Source organism: Synchiropus splendidus, chromosome 13 (genome assembly GCF_027744825.2).
Source record: "Synchiropus splendidus isolate RoL2022-P1 chromosome 13, RoL_Sspl_1.0, whole genome shotgun sequence".
In the NCBI taxonomy this organism is placed as follows: domain Eukaryota; kingdom Metazoa; phylum Chordata; class Actinopteri; order Syngnathiformes; family Callionymidae; genus Synchiropus; species Synchiropus splendidus.
In genome coordinates, this window is record NC_071346.1 from 10,440,444 (window position 1) to 10,457,529 (window position 17,086).

Below are 17,086 nucleotides of genomic sequence, written 5' to 3' on the forward strand. Positions count from 1 at the left end.
TTTAAATGAAAAAAACGACTGGAAGTGAGGTGACGGACTTTATTTGAGTACTATAACTGATTCGTTTTGACAAACCAAGTGGACGGTTGTTCATCGCGTTCATGAGCTGCTCCTCTGGTGTTAGCATATTCCCTAGTGGTGAGAAAAGAAACAGTCAGCCTGCGTGTTTTGTAAAGGTGACGCCATCTGCAGCGCTGACACTCACCAGGTTCAAAGACGTACGAGTACAGCCTGAAAATTAAACAGTAAAACGGATGTTTCATAAAAGTATTTGGAGTAAAGCTCTGTGTTGGAATCAATACTTACACTCTCCCACATCCAGAGCTCCATCCTTACACTCTGCTTCAGCATAGGAATTCCAATACTTTCCCCTGCTACACAGCAGTCTCCTCGTCTCTTTGTGCATCAGGTATATATCACCATTATTTTCCAGTCTTGCATACTTCCCAGTCTCAAGCAAACAAAAGTTTTCTGAGAAGCACAAATCAAAGTCATTTGTTTGGCGAGTTTGGTTGAACGTGTTTGGTACCTTTACAAGTGGGGATTTTGGACCAGGATCCGGAGCTTAGGCAGAAAACAAACGGGTCTTCTGTCTTGTAGTAGGCAGCACACTGGTATTTGATGTAGGATCTGGTCTGGAGAACTACTTCACCGTTTGGAATAACAGGAGGCGGTCCACATTTGCCGGCTGGAACAGAAGAATAAATAAAAACAGTAAGTGTTTGTCTTTATTTTGGTCTTATTATAACTTAAAATCAATTCATCCTAATGCAATATTCTGTTATGCTATGGCTGCACAGCCCACTTACTACTTGTCATCGCTTCTTCTTTATCGACCACCGCGCTAGAAGAACCTCCTGAAATGAGCAACAAGGCATCTCTATTTAAGTGTCCTCCAACATATGGAAGTGTGGACTCACTGGTACCTCCTGGTCGACTCCAACCGCCCGAAGTAGAGTGGTCTGGATTTGGCGTGCTTTTCTTGACTGGTGAAGATGAAGGGAGCAATATGTTTTAGTCAGAAATAACCATGCTACGAGCTGTATTCAGTTTGTAAACAGTGATGACGTGTGGATGTTTATGACACATCATCTCCTGCTAGCTTCCATTCTGTCCCACGTTTAAGGAGGGAACACACTGAAGTGTTGACGTACCACATGGGTCCGCACTCGACCACGCCCCAGATCTACAGATGATGGCCTTATTGGGCGCTGCTCCTTCAAAAGTGTAGCCATCCTCACATTCGTACTGGAGTTGCGTATCTTGCTCATATATAGCTTGGTATCTCTGACCGACCACCACTGCGTTCGGCATCCTCGGGGGGTCATCGCAGGCGTCTGCTTTCTCTGGTCGAGGCGGGAAGTCAATGCATGGACATGGAAACTGAAATTGAAGTGACCCACTTACTCTCACAGGCAGGTCGACGGGACCATTCCCCGTTGTCACAGACAGCAAGGTTCAGCCCGGACTTGTGTGTGTATCCAGTGTCGCAGGTTGTATCTAATTGAAAACCATCTGGAAACCAAGGCTGTTCATCCACAGTGTATTTCCCATTTGGGATGGGCAGAGGCAGACAGTTCGTCTCGTCTGACAGGACAGAAAGGACACGTTCTTCACACAGCTTCACTTTTTCTTATGTTGAACCACATATGAATTCTACTTTAAAGTGCTTCCACAAACAACCATGAAGAACATCTGTCAATATTGAAGGAGTAACCACACTTTTAGACTCAAAGAGAGTCAACCAACCACTGGAGTTTTCTTCCGTCGACATTATTGCAAACAAAACGTGGACGGCCTTTTGGATCCGAGATCACCTCTGTGCCTTACCAATACACTGGGGTTTATGAGACCATTTCCCATCCTGACACGTCACCAACTGCCACCAACCCTCCACCGCCGGTTTGTATCCCTCATCACACCTATAACCGATCTGGCACCCGTGAGTGTAAACGTCTTGGTCAGGAACGAGGAAGCCATTATTCAAAGGGGGCACTCGACAATGCCTCTTTCCCGGAGCTGAAATACAAACAGAGGCTGTAAACTCATCCGTCCATTACTTACTCAGCAATCCCCTTGTACTCACCACCCAGTGCTCCGGATGAGCAAATGAGGCACAGCACTCCCAAATATGCCGCATGCATTTCCAGCTGTTAGGACGACCGAGGACTGCAGACCATCTGGGACGCAGTCACTTATTGGAGGCAACATTTACACAATCTCACACTCGCTTGAGAAATAGTCAACAGAGTGACATTGATGCCGGTAAATGGGTTTTGTTTAACCAAGGGTCAGTCACACAAACATGTCGCAATAAATGAACCAGTCAAAGTTGAAGATTCGCTCGAGTGTGTTTATATGTTTTGTTGTTTACACAGCATGTTAAGTGACGAACAAACAACATTTTCTGATTCTGAAGCATTTTAATAACCGTGTTTGTGGTAAGAGAATCGGCAGACGCCACGAGTAGCGTGAGCCGCATTTTTGTGTTTTGCATCGTGTGTAAAAACACGCACACAGACCGAGATTACGACAAAAACATGGCCCATGAGCGCGAGATACGAAGTCAACACTGCATTTTGCGAGCAGTAGATGGCGGTGTTCTGGCGCGAGGCGTTGGAATTACAGCCATTTGCCTAACGAAGAAGAAGAAGAAACCCACTGACTCCGTTACTTTATAACCGTTTTCCTTTACTCGCTGCAGGTTCATGGTAAGTGCCGTTTAACTTTCAGTGCAAACCCATTAGACTCGCCTCGCCTTGACCACCTTTCATGTGACAAGTGACATCTGGTCAGAATGTGTGTCTTCAGTGAGCCAATAGCGGCGGAGTGAGAATGCTCCGCAGACTCGCTGCGCTGGTGCGGAGACCCATGGCGGAAACCGCGCTGTCACCCGGGGTCAGGTTCGCCTCCTCGGCCTCGCTGGACATCAAGGAACCGCTGAATTTCTGGGCTGGGAGACGGAGATCAAGCAAAGGAAGGAATGGTGACGAAAAAGTGTTCGAGCCTGCAACAGGTATCGAACAACAAACGTTAAGAAAGACTTTTATTGACCCTCTGTTTTTGGACTTTGATCCACATTGAGTTCACTTTTTTTGCAGCACACGCCATGTAAGAAAAACTATAAAGTGCTGCACAAGTTCACACAGCAGACTCAAAGTCTTTCGAGTTACCTGATCCTCATTCTTTCAATCCTCAGGCCGTGTGTTGTGTGTTTTGGAGTCATGTGGGTCAGCAGAGGTCGACCTGGCCGTCAGTGCGGCCAAGTCGGCTTTCGACGTCTGGAGCAAGACATCCGGGATGGAGAGAGCGCGGATAATGATCCGAGCGGCGCACATCATTGAGGTCTGCTGCATTGCATTGCTGCAAGTGTCTGCGTGACTGAAACTTGTTTACTCGCGTGCACAGAACAGAAGAGAGGAAATCGCGGAAATGGAGGTGGTCAACAATGGAAAGTCCATCACCGAAGCCCGTCTGGATGTGGACTCGGCCCGACTCTGCCTGGAGTACTTTGCCGGTCTGGCTACCACTTTGGCAGGTTGTTCCACACTTTTGTGTAAAGGAAGGCACAGAATAATGTCAGATATTGTGGTAAGCGGTGAATATGTGGATGTGTTTGCTGCAGGTCAGCACGTCCAGCTGCCTGGGGGGTCCTTTGCGTACACTCGGCGGGAGCCTTTGGGTGTTTGTGTTGGCATCGGAGCTTGGAATTATCCCTTCCAGATTGCCGCCTGGAAGTCAGCCCCAGCTCTGGCGTGTGGTGAGAGATCATTTTTCCGTCTTTTATTGTGATCACCCACCTTTACGTGACTCCCCCGCCTGCCTCTCAGGGAACTCCATGGTGTTCAAACCGTCACCGGTGACTCCTGTGACGGCAGTGCTGCTGGCAGAGATCTACTCCCAGGCTGGAGCTCCAGAGGGGCTCTTCAACGTGGTGCAGGGGGGGCAGGAGACCGGCAGCCTGCTGTGCCTCCACCCTGATGTGGCAAAGGTGTCGTTCACTGGCAGCGTGCCCACTGGCAAGAAGGTTTGTCTTCTCAATAGACCTTCCTAAAATGGCACACATTTGAAATGCAATGTCTTCACAGTGCAACACTTTCATTTTAACTCCACAGATCATGGAAATGGCCTCCAGAGGGGTGAAGCCTGTGACGTTGGAACTCGGAGGAAAGTCTCCTCTCATCATATTCCAGGACAGCGATTTGGAGAACGCCGTCAGTGGAGCACTCATGGCCAACTTCCTCTCTCAGGGACAGGTATGCACTCTGCCCAGCAGGGGGGTCCAAGACGTGCCCGAAGGTAGAACTCAATAACGCCACACTGCTCTCTCATACTTCAGGTTTGTAGCAACGGTACAAGAGTCTTTGTCCAAAGAGAAATTCTCCCCAAATTTGTGGAGGAGGTTGTGAAACGGACGAAGGCCATTCAGATCGGGGATCCCCTCTTGGAGAGCACCAGGATGGGAGCACTGGTCAGCAAGGCACACCTCGACAAAGTTCTCAAATATGTTGATCAAGCAAAGCGAGAGGTATTTTACACTTCTTCAATTCATTTCTTAAAAGACCTTTTACACATTTTGGAGTTTGTAGGGAGCAGCTGTGTTGTGTGGAGGGGAACCTTTCTTGCCCTCTGACCCCAAACTCCAGGGTGGATACTACATGACACCATGTGTTTTGGGTAAGGCATTACTCTTCATACTCTTCCTAAAAGGGACTTTTGTTCTCTCAGTGAAGTGACAAGCGAACAACGTAAAGAGAATAAAACGATATGTTAAAGTCCCATCATGCACTGCCACACAGCACTTCACACAGCAAACTACGTTACGGAACACAAAGTTTTGTTCTTGTGCAGACACATTTACTGTAGCGTTTGTGTCCAATAATTTTTTTTTTCAGGCAACTGCACAGATGAGATGACGTGTGTGAAGGAGGAGATCTTCGGGCCCGTCATGTCTGTGCTGTCCTTTGAAACGGAGGAGGAGGTGCTGAGGAGAGCCAACCACAGCGACCTGGGACTAGCAGCTGGAGTTTTCACAAAGTAGGTCTCTAGACCTGATCCTGATCCAAGAAGAGCTGACACTCCCGCACCTGCAGGGACGTGACGCGAGCCCATCGTGTGGTCGAACAGCTGAAGGCGGGTTCCTGTTTCATCAACAACTACAATATCACTCCCGTGGAGGTTCCGTTTGGGGGCTTCAAAATGTCTGGTGAGTTTCTATGTATATATCACGTCCTCAAAGGTGACGGTAATGCGCTCGATTGTCCACTAGGTGGAGCCCTCGGGTAGCACCCCCTTTCAAAACCCTTCATCTGCAATTGCGATTTAGTTGTTTCTGTTGTGGTGTAAAAGATGAATGAAAATGTGTCTGTGCAAGGGATCGGACGGGAGAACGGCCAGGTGACCATTGAGTACTACTCTCAGCTGAAGACCGTCTACGTGGAGATGGGGAAGGTGGACAGCCTCTTTTAGAAAGTGGTTCACAGATCATTTGGAGTGGAAGACCTTCATGACTCAAAGAAGACCAGGCATTTGTGTGAAGAGACCTGTAGTACGAACTCTGGTCAGTCAGCCAAGGATGGATGGTTTAGTAACTTGAACGAATGATGAAGCTAACCCTGTTGTGTGTTAAATGGCAATTTAAAACCACCACTCGAGGCCTTTCTCAGTGGATAAAGCTGTGTTATTGTCATTTGATTTCCAGTTTTTCACATGAAAATCACATTAAAAATGTAGCAATGTAGAAAGCAATATGCTTCAGTTACTTAATATAACCTTAATATACTTTTATTTTCCAGTGAACAATACATTTTAATGAAAAGATGAATAAACGTAGAACAATATATTTTTTGACACCTTCTCCTAATATGGCTATGAACCAACACACCTGAACTGAATGAACTGTTTAACAAGTGCTCTGTTGCCTCTCATTGCAGGGCAGATTAAATTCTCTTCTTCTTCCTCGCAAGCCTTTTCACTTTGTTTCCCTGCAGTAAACGTGCAACAGAGTCTGAATGTCAACTCATACCGAACCACCGAATGTCAAAGTCTGGTCCATCACATTTTAAGGAGAGAAAGAAATCGCTTGATTTTCTTCTGAAGTTGGTCAACATTTATCAGATAAACTTACCTTGCCCTTCGACGCCTTTGGTTTCTTGAACTGTTCTGACTCTTAAACAAGAAATAACAATATTAGTGACGTTAACACTGGGAGAATAATGACAAGGAAGATCCGAACTCACCATCTTCAGAGGGAAATTCATCCTCATTGTATTGTTTTGTTTCCAGAGGCTGCAAACAAAAAAAATGTCAGGAAATGATGCCATCTTGAAACACAACTCCACATTTACCTTCATGATTTTCCGCTTTGGCATGTTCCGTGGAACTCCATTTGTTTTGCTGTGGTTGCTGCTGTCCTTGAGTGTCTCTAGACGTCCCTGCTCAGCAGAAACACGCACTCGCAGCGTGTGAAATGCTGTTGAGACCTCGCCGACCTTGAAATGCACACCAGTGCCTTCAAACCAGAATTTGTCACACACTCCTTCCTTAAATCCAGGCGGGTGGTAGTAATCTGGGGTGACTGGGAAACAAGTGTTTTCAGGTCCATAACTTATATTTCTGTGCTCATCAACAGCATTTTTTCATCTTACTATCATCATAGTAGAAGAGCCTCATGTTCATGTAGATGTTCTGGGGCAGAGCACTGAGGCTCTGGACGAGCAGGAAGAGCTTTCTGACAAGGAGCACTGAGGCCATTTTGGTGTCCTCAATGGTCACTCGCTTTGCCTTGCCAGTGTTGCTGCAGTGTTGGAAGCATTCGCTGTGAAGTTATTTCTGAGCTCAGTGAAACAGGTACATACGTGAATATTTCCATATTTGGTCCGTTTGCAGTGTAAGTGAACTTGAAGTGGTAGGACTCAATGATGTGCTGCAGAAGGAGGCAGAAAATAACAGCGATAAATGCTATTAATATGTGAAAAGTTAGCTTGCCAACATATTTATTTAGGAGCGACTGAGCCACTTACATCTGGCTTCTCAGGATTGGTGAACACCTACAACATATCGAACAAAGACATGAACTCCTGTGTGTGTGTTGCTGTTACCTGACTTACCCCAATGAACATAACCTCGAGCTGTAGTTAAAGACAGATCGTAAGACAATTTACAACGCACAAGTGTGATGAGATGTGTACTTACATAATGTTTCTCTATGGCGTCAAAGCATCCCATCAACCTGCAAGATGGCGTGGAAACATAAACACAGTCCTGAACGTCCACCTGAACGTTTTTTCTTTACCTACCATTTGACAACTTTGTTGGCGCCATGAGTTCTGCAGTCCTCACGCAAAATTTTGATGCACACATCTTTGGGAAGACAGTTGTGTTTATGTAAAACTGTCCACTTTCTGGCCAGTATTTTAAAATATGATTCGGAAAAAGCGTCGTCCAGATCAAGATTTTGTGTTTTTCCTTTTCTTGTGTGTTAGACAGCTAAGTGAGTGTTTACCGTCCAGATATCTGGATCTGTAGGCTTCCTCTGGAAACATCCCTCGGAGGTAGGTGATGGATGACACAGCCAAAGCCACCATCCTCTTGACAAACACCAGCGACTCGGCCTCAGTCTTCAGCTCGGTCTGGAACAACCCTGACCACTTTTCACAGGGAAATAGGTCACGTTTCAGAGCGTTTAGCCCTACTTTCCACAAGGTGTCGCCATGCCATTTTAACTGACTACAACGACATGACACTTAAAATACGTTTACACGGAAATTTAGGAACATATTTGCGTCACAAACCTCAGCTACGACGGTCTTTGTTTGCATCGTCACTGTAGCCATTATCGCTAATGCTAACGCTTCTGAAGGAGGTGAACTTCACGACAAAAAAAGAGGAAATTCTATCTGCCACAAACGAAACGTTTCTTAAATGGTCAAAAACGTATCGGTTTTGAACTCGAATTGGTTCGAAAAGGTTCGTTTACGGCTCGAGAGTGAGTGAATGGCCGCAGTGGCAGCTCTCAATAAAGTTTTATTTATTAACAATTTTCCCGCCGAAATGCGATCCGCAATTCATGAACAATAATTTTAAAACAATATATGAAAACAAAATAAACATCACTGTATTAATCTCACTATATTTTTCAGATCTTAAATATTATTAGTATTCATTTATTTATTTATTTTTTACGATTTCAGCCATGGTTACACTGACACTCATTCGGGTCATTTAATTCTGAACATTGCACGGAAGTTGTCTCATATTTAAGTCGTTCCTTGCCTCATTCAGTCAGTCTATAAAGCATTTCAACAATCCTCAAGAGTTGTTATTGAAATTAACGCCCCAGTACGTCCGTGTTGAGAGAACAAAATGTTCATAAATGTATTGCTTTTCTTATCTCAAATCTACTCAATCGACTCAGAAAAACGTTTTATAACACGAATGAAAGAAAGTCAGGAACATATATGTTAATATTTTATTCATACGTTTTGCTTACATTGATAAATAAAAATGTAGTTTACCATAACACCGTTTAATTCAATGTGGGTAACTGTAAAGAAGTTTAAAAGCACAAACATTTGTGTGAAACAGAAACTAAAAAGCTAAAAAAAAAAACAAGCGGAGTGCACGTTTTCATATTTTGGTCACATGTAAGTGTCTTTCTCTACAGTCAGGTGGACGAAAGGTGATACAAATATCCCCTCACCACAGCATCACAGTCACAGCGGCTGAACAACGGTATCTAAATATTAAACCTCCTAAAGCAGATGGCAGATTCTTGTCTTGGATTTATTACTGCTTGGAGAAGAAGTCTTTGCTTTTCTGGACGTCCGGTTTGATGGTGTCATTTCCTGGTTTCCAACCGGCAGGACAGACTGAAAAGATAAGCCTGAAATGAATCCTCTCACAGGTGACAAAGCAAAGGGTGTGGCACCAATATGCATGCAATAAACAGTGTGACGCTTTCAATGCAGAATACTATTTGTGTAGGAGAAACTATCTGCGGAGTGTAAAAAGCAGAAGCGCACCTTCTCCATATTTGTCAGTGAACTGAAAGGCCTGGACGAGACGGAGAGTTTCCTCAACTGATCGTCCGACTGGAAGGTCATTGATGGTTATCTGCCTCAAGATGCCTTTGTTGTCAATGATGAACAAACCCCTGAGAAACCACGGGAGACAAGGGTCTTAAAACTATCATCTTCTCAGCGGTAGAGTAATAACACCCACCGGTAGGCGATGCCCTCATCTTCCTTCAGCACTCCATAATCAGCTGAGATGGTGTGCCGCGTGTCAGACACCAGAGGGATCTTCATGGCGCCTATGCCTCCCTGTTTACGTGGTGTGTTGGTCCTATGAAAAAAAAAGCACAATTGATGGCAGCATGTATGTTGCAACAGTAAGTCGAATTTTAAAACTACCATGCCAGATGGGAGAAGTGAGAGTCAACCGATGCAGCAATGACTTCACAGTCCAGCTTCTTGAACTCATCGGCTGCATCGCTGAAGGCGATGATCTCAGTCGGACACACAAAAGTGAAGTCCAAGGGATAGAAGAAGAAGACGACGTACTTTCCTGCATCAAAAACAAGGCTGAGGGTTTTGCAGTAGTCGGAATACAAAGGAATCACAAAGTTGCAAAATGATGCTTCAATTCATATTCCTAGAATTATAGATTTATTTCTATAAATTACATTACATGAAGCCATAAACAAGAGTCAGTCATCACAATATAAGGCTCTCAATTGAAATGCAATTTAAAATTTGAATGTGTTTAGTAATATCCTAAAAATAAAGCATGTCATACTAAAGACTTTCCAGCTCATGTGTGAAATAGTGTTCTTTTTCATGTTACTGTTGCAGTTAAAAGTTTTGTGTTTGGCATTTACAACCTCTTCTCCGTCCTAATATAGATATAATATAGTATGAGTTGCGTACCACAGATCAGTCTCTCAGATTAAAACTAAATATCAGTGCTTTTCTCATAGTCAAGCGGAACAACAAGATACACATTGACCAGCTTGCTTGTTACTACAAGTGTTATTACCATCATAATTGTATCAATTGCTTGCTTCAAATATATTAGAGGAATAAAAGCTGAGCGAACGATGGACGGAGCTTGAAAGCAAATCTGGTAATTATGCAGAAACAGATAAAGGATGCGCACCTTTGTAGTCTGACAGCTTGATGTCCTTAAACTGTCCATCTGGCATCACCGCTTTGGCTACGAAATCAGGGGCTGGCTGTCCGATTTGGGCTCTGCCTGCAGACATCTTTTATCTGCTTGGACATGAGAAGCAAAAACAGTGGAGGTTATTGTCACAAACACAGAACAAGCAGCACCTCATCTCCCCCTCCCCCTCGCTTGAAGCCAATGACTTAGTTCACAGCTCATTTTCAGGATTAAAAGCCAACAATTATTGTTTTTAAATAAACAATTTAGTCTTATGAAATGCTATTTGACGGCTTCATCCTGAAATAAAATCGTGTATTTATTTATTTATTTACATAACACACTCACATAACATTCATTTAGATTTATGTTTATTTATTTACATAAATGCATTTGTTATTTCACTAAAAAAAATCTTCGTTAATGTTACATTTGAAATGGTTGCCATGTGTGGAAAAAAATATTACTACGGTTTTGAGTTTAAATCTTATGAAACTACGATGACACGAATTACTACTAGCGTAACGGCAACCAGTGGTTTCCTCCAAGTGATTTTCAATCTGCATCTGTATTTGTTTGAAGACTCTTGGCCTGAACATATTTCAGTGATGTGTTTACGAACTCTTTTATGACCAATGATAAGTCTCCGTAAATCGATTTCCCCACAATGTGGGGATAATAAAAAGTTATCTAATCTAAAATAAGAGTTTCATCAGTTTGATCTATCTAAATGCATTAAGTATATTACAAAACCCTAAACTGCGGATGCGCTTTGACTAAGATACGGCATAAACTTGATGAAGAAAATACTCACCTCAGTCTTGTGCAACAGGGAGAGACGCGAGTAGTCATGCGCTCACGCCAAGGCATTTTATAGCACACGCAATCTCGCGAGAATTTAACGCGACACGTGATCTCAGCCCGCCCGTGTTGAATCTATACGCAGCATGACTTTGCACATTTTCTCCTGGAATTTACGCGGCCTTGTGATTTTCCCCTCTGTGGACAATCGATGAGGCGGGACAGCGTTGAAAATAAAACTCCAGAATACACCAGACAACAAATGCTATGCATCAGATCAGATGCAACAGGAGCACAATGGAAGTGGAATGTTAGAGTTTATTTCCTGGGGTGGGAGTTGGACAGACTTGTTTTCAGACTGCAGCCAGAAGACAGTATATAGACCGAGAATTTAAGTGACGTCAATAAAGTTCTGTGTCAGATAAAGGTTTACAGCCCACCGCCAGTAAATCAGCATGTACAGCGAGGAGATTAAAGAGATCCGGCACATGTTTCCTCCAACTTTCCTGGCAAGTCCTTGAGTATAGTGTTTGCACAGTGACTCTTGAGGGCGGCTGTTGCAACACTCTGGAATGAAGAGCAAGTATTTGCTAATCTTATTTCCTCGTCCCTTTCTGCCATGAGAACTGCTTTTTAAACCAGGTTAAATCACATCCCATTCATCCTGATAAACAGTGGTACCTCGGATCTTGACCACAATCCGTTCCAGATGTCTGTTCGAGAAACGATTTGTTCAAAATCTGAATCGATTTTTCCCATTACAATGAATGGTGAAAGCAATAATGCGTTCCAAGCCTTAAAATAGTCTTTTGTAGGAGTGAATGTAGAGTGTCTGCTGCAGGTGCGCTGTTCCTCTATGTGTGTGGCCGCTGCATGTGGGAGGGGTTGCCGAGTGAGTGACGTCTCTCCAGAAGTGAAGAGGTGCCCGGTGCGTGTCCAGCTCTGAATGTGCGCTTCTGTGCAGTTTGGCTGTGACAAAGTCATAAACCAAGTCACGCTCTGTCCCAGACTCGCCTCATCCCTGTCCCAGCTCCAGCCCACAACAGGACATCAAACCCTGGAGTGAGTGCTCCAGCCTCGGAGGTGTGGAGAGCGAGCACCTCCCCTGTGACACTCTACCACGGTCCAGTGTGGAGACAGGAAAGGTTTTACACCTCAATGTGAAGAAAAAACTGCCAGTAAATGTAGCTAACGGGACACGTCTGCATACAGAGGCTGCGTTATACACAATAACAAAGCGCGTCGTGGGTCAGCTGGTCGGGCCGCGCACGTTCGAAATCAGAAGCAAAAAAATCTCAAAATTTTTGTTCAAACTCCGATTTGTTCGAAGTCCAGGACGTTCGAAAACCACTGTACTTATATTTAAGTGGCAGGTTACTAAAGATGTTAATGCATTTTATTTTTGAAGAAGTTGTTGAATAAACCTAAAACTAATATTAAATGGTGCGAAGCATTACTTCTTCTCAGTGTTTGCCACTCAACTGCTGCGACCACTTCGGTGTCAGCTGCTACGAAGAGATGCCCGTTGCCATGACGACTGCATCAAGGGCCAGATGAATGGGCGTAAACACAATAACCTTCTGTCAGAGGCGGCCCACTAATCAAACGCTGCCCCTCTATACGACAATATGGCCGCAATCAGCGGATCTGAAAGAAGAGACGTGTGAGGACACTTGTCAGCTCTGTAAAGATTCACTTACAAATGGGGGGTGTGGCATGTTTTAAAGCCCTTGAGTTACAACATACAGATTAGATATAAAAGTGATTTTAGATAAATGATACAAAGCGCCTATGATAAACAGTTATTTATTTTGTACATTTATTAACCATTCAATTTCTATTAGAGAAACAAATCAAATTATCTTTACCTCAATCGTGCATTTTTTGCATTTTTGTCAGTCGTGTTCAAATGAGGACCATGTTTGGCAGCATGAAAACACTCAGTGATAATCACAGCTGTCAGATCCATGTTGGCGTCGCTGTGAGGTGAAGATTATCTCAGCATGAGATCAATTGGAAGTTCAGGCTCCGACTTGTCTTAGCAAGGAACCAGCAGGAGACGCCCAAAGGTGACCTGGACCACCATTGTGTACAAACGTCTCCAATGAATTTCGCTGCTAAATTGCTGACACAAGGACTCCAGCTGATTTTAAGGTGAAGCGTTGAAAAACAGTTGTGATCTGATCCCAAATACTTAAGAGCGCCAGCCATTTGCAGATGCAAAGACACAGAATAATACATTGACATTAAGATAAATGACAAAATATGAACGTTAAGATGGAATTATAAAGTAATGAATAAACAACATTTGCAAATTATAATATGAAACACAACTACACATATCACAATTTGGCCCAAAAAATGGCTTAGAAAATGGTGCTAACCATAGTAGTGAATAGTTATGCAGGAAGTAAATAATAACGCAGTTGGGATTATATATTGCACATGTTACTTAAAATTGTTTATGTGATTAATTTAGTTTAATATTTTTGAAACACAAAAAATGATCTGAAATGATGATGATGATGATGATTATTATTATTATTATTAATAATAATAATAATAATAAATGAAACCAGGGTGTCTTGTCTCTTTAAGAATTCTCCCGCGCAAGGTCACGAACCCGGAAAAGGAGGCGTGGCTGAGCACAAAGATTTGGCGCCACATAGAGAGGCTTGAACCGCAAACGCTTTTGTCTACTCTGTTGATCTTCACCGCACCAGGTCTGTGACGATGTTTCTCCCCAAGTCTGCTTCGCTGATCGTACGACCCTCGGATACACCTTTGCTCCTTGTTCATCAAATGAATGTGCGCGTGTTTCTCCTCAGTCAGCACCATGGAAGAGGCAAACAAGTTGATCGGCGCCGGCAAGAAGCACCTGGTGATGGGGAAAGCGGTGGAGGCGGTGAGCGTGCTGCAGGAGGCCTGTGGTCTGCTGTGAGTTGGCTTTTCTGTGTTCTCCGACACAATGCAAGCTGTGTAAAGACCCGGACAAGTTCCATGGTTATACGAAGCACAAGCACAGTCTTTGATCCATGCCTTTGATCCCGTTTTTCAACATATAATAATACAACAACAGTATACAAATGGGAAAAAAGTTACATTTTTCTCCCCTAAAAAAATTTTTTTTAGAAAAAACAAAACATCTCTCACCCGGTGAATAAAGGTGGTAGATGAAATAAGGCTGTGTCTAGCACGTACAGTATACACGATTTATGTACACCACAGCTTTACTTTATACACTTTATACGCTGCCATTTCCAAAGCTTGTTTACTTCTGAGCTGTAACCCTGCACTTTCCTGGCTTTTGAGCGACTTCTCAAGTCAACCGAAACACTGTGTGTCCAGGGCTAAAGAGTATGGCGACACAGCAGATGAGTGCGCAGAGGCCTTCTTCTGGTGCGGGAAGGCACTTTTGGAACTCGCACGGTAAACACCGCTTCACCTTTAGTTACGGTCATGAAGACTTGTCTTTCACAGAATGTCACCTCGTGCCTGCTAAATCTGACTTTATATTTCAAAAATAAGTTGATGTAGAAAAAGAGATGAGTCCGCTGATTTTTGCTTCAGTAAACAAGGCTGGATTCTTTAGATTAAATCTGGGAAATTAAAGTGTGTCTGTCTCCAGGATGGAGAACTCAGTTTTGGGTAACGCTCTTGAAGGAGTGCCTGAGGAAGAAGACGAGGAAAAGCCCAAAGATTCCAACATTGAAAGTGCAGAGAGTGTTGATGGTGAGGATGTTACTGATCTCTCGATTTTCTGTTTTAAGCTGATGTTTGAAATAAAAAAAACAAACTCTTGGGTCGGCAGAAAAGACACGAGACGAACTGAGGGAGCAGGTGTACGACGCCATGGCAGAGAAGAAAAGTGAGGAAGAAAAGCAGGGTGGTGATGGAGGGAAGGAGGTGGAGACGGAAGACGGGAAGGAAGTGGAGAAGGAAGAGCAGATGAAGGAAGACGCAAAGGTGAAGGAAGGTGAGAAGGGAGGGCAGATGAAGGAAGACGCAAAGGTGAAGGAAGGTGAGAAGGAAGAGCAGATGAAGGAAGATGAGGAGAAGGAAGGTGAAAGTGACGCAAACAAGGCGGAAGGAAAAGATGCTGCTGAAAAGGCTGAAGAAGAAAAAATGGGAGATGAAGGTGAGCTGAGAAGATTCACCCTGAAGGATATATTTATGTTCATTGCTTATTATTTAAGGATTTTTTTTCTAGAAAATGAGAAAGAAGATGGGGATGAAGAAATGGAGGCTGAAGAAGATGATGCTGAAAAGGTACCAGCTTTGCTGTGACTGAGGTTTTCGACGCTGACGCTCGGATGTCTTCAGGAGAGTGGGGATGAGGAGGGTGGTGGTGATGATGATGAAGAGGAGGAGGAGGAGGTGGGGAACCTTCAGTTGGCCTGGGAGATGTTGGAGCTGGCCAAAGTCATCTACAGGAGGTGAAGGAACTTACACATTCCCAGCTGTTGGATAACTGGAACTGAAGTGAAGTAATTCCACTCTGTGTTTAGAAAAGAGTCCAAGGAGGATCAGCTCATGGCAGCTCAGGCGCACCTCAAGCTTGGAGAGGTGTCTGCTGAAACTGGTGAGCGCCAGACTCGTGTTCCACCCGGTGTTCTTCTGAAAGGTGGTCTGACTTTCTCTCTGTCAGGAAACTACTCTCAAGCTCTGGACGACTTCCAGGAGTGTCTGAACCTGCAGCTGAAACACTTGGACTCGGACAGCCGCCTGCTCGCCGCGACCCGCTACCAGCTAGGCTTGACCCTGAGCCTGAACCTCCAGTACGACAGAGCAGTGGAGGAGCTGAACAACTCCATCGCCATCATCAAGCGTCGGCTCGGTGAGCGGGACTCGCTGTTGGTGGAGCTGAAGCGATCCGTTAACCAAGTCTCCGGCAGATAACCTGACAGGGCTGATCGACAAAGCCACCGACCCGGAGTCGCTGCAGCCGGAGAGACAGGAGATGGAGGAGCTGAAGGCTCTGCTGCCTGAGATCCAGGAGAAGGTGGAGGACGCCAAAGAAGATATGAAAACCATGAATGGCTGTACAGACGCAGATAAGAATAAGATGGTAACAAAACTTAAACCCACCCTACTGTTCCTCTCCCTTCTAATCCTCCAAGTCTGAGATGTAAATGGTAATATTTGACCTGCTTTCAGGATGGTCCGTCGTCTTCTTCAGCTTTCCCCGGCACCTCTGGACAAAGTGATGCTTCCAGTTCTACAGTACGTTAACACGTCCAGTTGTGAAGATGTTTCGACTTCATCTGCTTCTTTTTTTTTTGCAGTCTAACGGATCATCTAGCACCAAAACCTCTGTCGCTCCGGCCTCAGACATTTCTCACCTAGTTAGAAAGAAGGTGAGGAAGCTTCTGCCGCTGGAGGGATGAGATCAAGACCAGACATCTTTTTGTTTCTTGACGTTTCTTCAGAGGAAACCAGAGGAGAGTCCAGTGAAGGAGGGAGTGAAGAAGGTGAAGCACGACGAGACGAACGGTGTGGAGCACACGAACGGACACGTCAGCAACGGTCATGCCACAAATGGTCACGCTAATGGACACGCCGCCGAGGTGGAGAGGTAACACTGCTTCCCACGTTGTAAGCAAGCTGCTTGAAGTGCTCGGACTCATCCTCTCCTTGTCTTCCAGTAAGTAAAGAACATGTCCAGAGTTCCAAACAAGGCCGGTCATCTGTCTCAGCACTTCTGTTTTGTCTCTGTAAATACATTTTCTATTCTTGTACTGGTTTTATATATGAACTATGGAGATCAATAAAGAATATCGTTGGTTAAATGTGCTGTCTGTCATTTTTATTCAAATATGATTTGAGTTCCAGCACATGCCAAACCCAAGAGTAGAGTCATTTTTGGAGACCTGCAAGTGCTTTAAATATGGTCATTCAAGTCCACCAGGCTTCCTACGATGTGTGCTGTGATACAAAAGTAGTGGTTGTCGATTATAAGTTTGGAGGCTCTAATAGTTGGGGTTTTATACCAAGTCACTCTTCATAACTTCATTTGTTCCCCTGGTTGAAACCAGGCTAACTTTGTAGTGCTAGTGATTTTTAATGGAAGTATCGTTTGGTCACGTGACCCCCCCAGAAAACGGACCTTTTGATTTTAGTA

The 17,086-nt window shown here is 44.3% G+C and overlaps 5 protein-coding genes across 11 annotated transcripts; 2 read left to right on the forward strand and 3 right to left on the reverse strand.

Annotated features, from left to right (window-relative positions):
• Positions 1–25: 25 nt before the first annotated feature.
• Positions 26–2,256, reverse strand: LOC128769380 (complement factor H-like). The gene is made up of 10 exons (XM_053883056.1): positions 2,087–2,256; positions 1,831–2,019; positions 1,408–1,587; positions 1,155–1,346; positions 927–986; positions 810–857; positions 530–688; positions 307–471; positions 206–231; positions 26–132 (listed from the first exon to the last, which is right to left on the reverse strand). The coding sequence occupies exons 1-10, from the start codon at positions 2,142–2,144 to the stop codon at positions 121–123; spliced, it is 1,089 nt and encodes a 362-aa protein (XP_053739031.1). The 5' UTR covers positions 2,145–2,256; the 3' UTR covers positions 26–120.
• A 364-nt stretch (positions 2,257–2,620) lies between these two features.
• LOC128769377 (4-trimethylaminobutyraldehyde dehydrogenase B-like) lies at positions 2,621–6,075 on the forward strand. 3 transcript variants are annotated; one of them, XM_053883047.1, is made up of 12 exons: positions 2,621–2,711; positions 2,797–3,016; positions 3,200–3,345; positions 3,409–3,538; positions 3,626–3,760; positions 3,831–4,027; positions 4,116–4,256; positions 4,340–4,528; positions 4,590–4,677; positions 4,896–5,037; positions 5,094–5,206; positions 5,375–6,074. In XM_053883047.1, the coding sequence occupies exons 2-12, from the start codon at positions 2,836–2,838 to the stop codon at positions 5,467–5,469; spliced, it is 1,557 nt and encodes a 518-aa protein (XP_053739022.1). In that variant the 5' UTR covers positions 2,621–2,711; positions 2,797–2,835; the 3' UTR covers positions 5,470–6,074. The 3 variants fall into 3 exon arrangements, with proteins under 3 accessions (XP_053739022.1, XP_053739024.1, XP_053739023.1); XM_053883049.1 differs by having other exon boundaries at positions 2,626–2,711; positions 2,812–3,016; positions 5,375–6,075; XM_053883048.1 differs by lacking the exon at positions 2,621–2,711 and having other exon boundaries at positions 2,727–3,016.
• On the reverse strand, positions 5,749–8,028 carry zte38 (zebrafish testis-expressed 38). 4 transcript variants are annotated; one of them, XM_053883057.1, is made up of 12 exons: positions 7,794–8,028; positions 7,505–7,649; positions 7,299–7,362; positions 7,195–7,231; positions 7,110–7,130; positions 7,023–7,049; positions 6,858–6,925; positions 6,648–6,796; positions 6,348–6,577; positions 6,240–6,288; positions 6,128–6,168; positions 5,750–5,984 (listed from the first exon to the last, which is right to left on the reverse strand). In XM_053883057.1, exons 1-12 carry the CDS (start codon positions 7,833–7,835, stop codon positions 5,940–5,942), a joined length of 918 nt encoding a protein of 305 aa, XP_053739032.1. In that variant the 5' UTR covers positions 7,836–8,028; the 3' UTR covers positions 5,750–5,939. The 4 variants fall into 4 exon arrangements, with proteins under 4 accessions (XP_053739034.1, XP_053739035.1, XP_053739033.1 ...); XM_053883059.1 differs by lacking the exon at positions 7,110–7,130 and having other exon boundaries at positions 5,749–5,984; XM_053883060.1 differs by lacking the exon at positions 7,023–7,049 and having other exon boundaries at positions 5,749–5,984.
• Positions 8,029–8,456: 428 nt separating this feature from the next.
• On the reverse strand, positions 8,457–11,031 carry prdx1 (peroxiredoxin 1). 2 transcript variants are annotated; one of them, XM_053882625.1, is made up of 6 exons: positions 10,979–11,031; positions 10,159–10,271; positions 9,414–9,567; positions 9,223–9,345; positions 9,024–9,154; positions 8,457–8,870 (listed from the first exon to the last, which is right to left on the reverse strand). In XM_053882625.1, the coding sequence occupies exons 2-6, from the start codon at positions 10,262–10,264 to the stop codon at positions 8,788–8,790; spliced, it is 597 nt and encodes a 198-aa protein (XP_053738600.1). In that variant the 5' UTR covers positions 10,265–10,271; positions 10,979–11,031; the 3' UTR covers positions 8,457–8,787. The 2 variants fall into 2 exon arrangements, with proteins under 2 accessions (XP_053738600.1, XP_053738601.1); XM_053882626.1 differs by having other exon boundaries at positions 10,159–10,274; positions 10,979–11,000.
• A 2,574-nt stretch (positions 11,032–13,605) lies between these two features.
• On the forward strand, positions 13,606–16,754 carry LOC128769634 (histone-binding protein N1/N2-like). The gene is made up of 14 exons (XM_053883525.1): positions 13,606–13,688; positions 13,794–13,902; positions 14,314–14,394; positions 14,594–14,697; positions 14,777–15,103; positions 15,176–15,234; positions 15,289–15,401; positions 15,474–15,547; positions 15,614–15,802; positions 15,861–16,033; positions 16,123–16,188; positions 16,251–16,322; positions 16,395–16,540; positions 16,611–16,754. Exons 2-14 carry the CDS (start codon positions 13,802–13,804, stop codon positions 16,615–16,617), a joined length of 1,512 nt encoding a protein of 503 aa, XP_053739500.1. The 5' UTR covers positions 13,606–13,688; positions 13,794–13,801; the 3' UTR covers positions 16,618–16,754.
• The last annotated feature ends 332 nt before the right edge of the window (positions 16,755–17,086 follow it).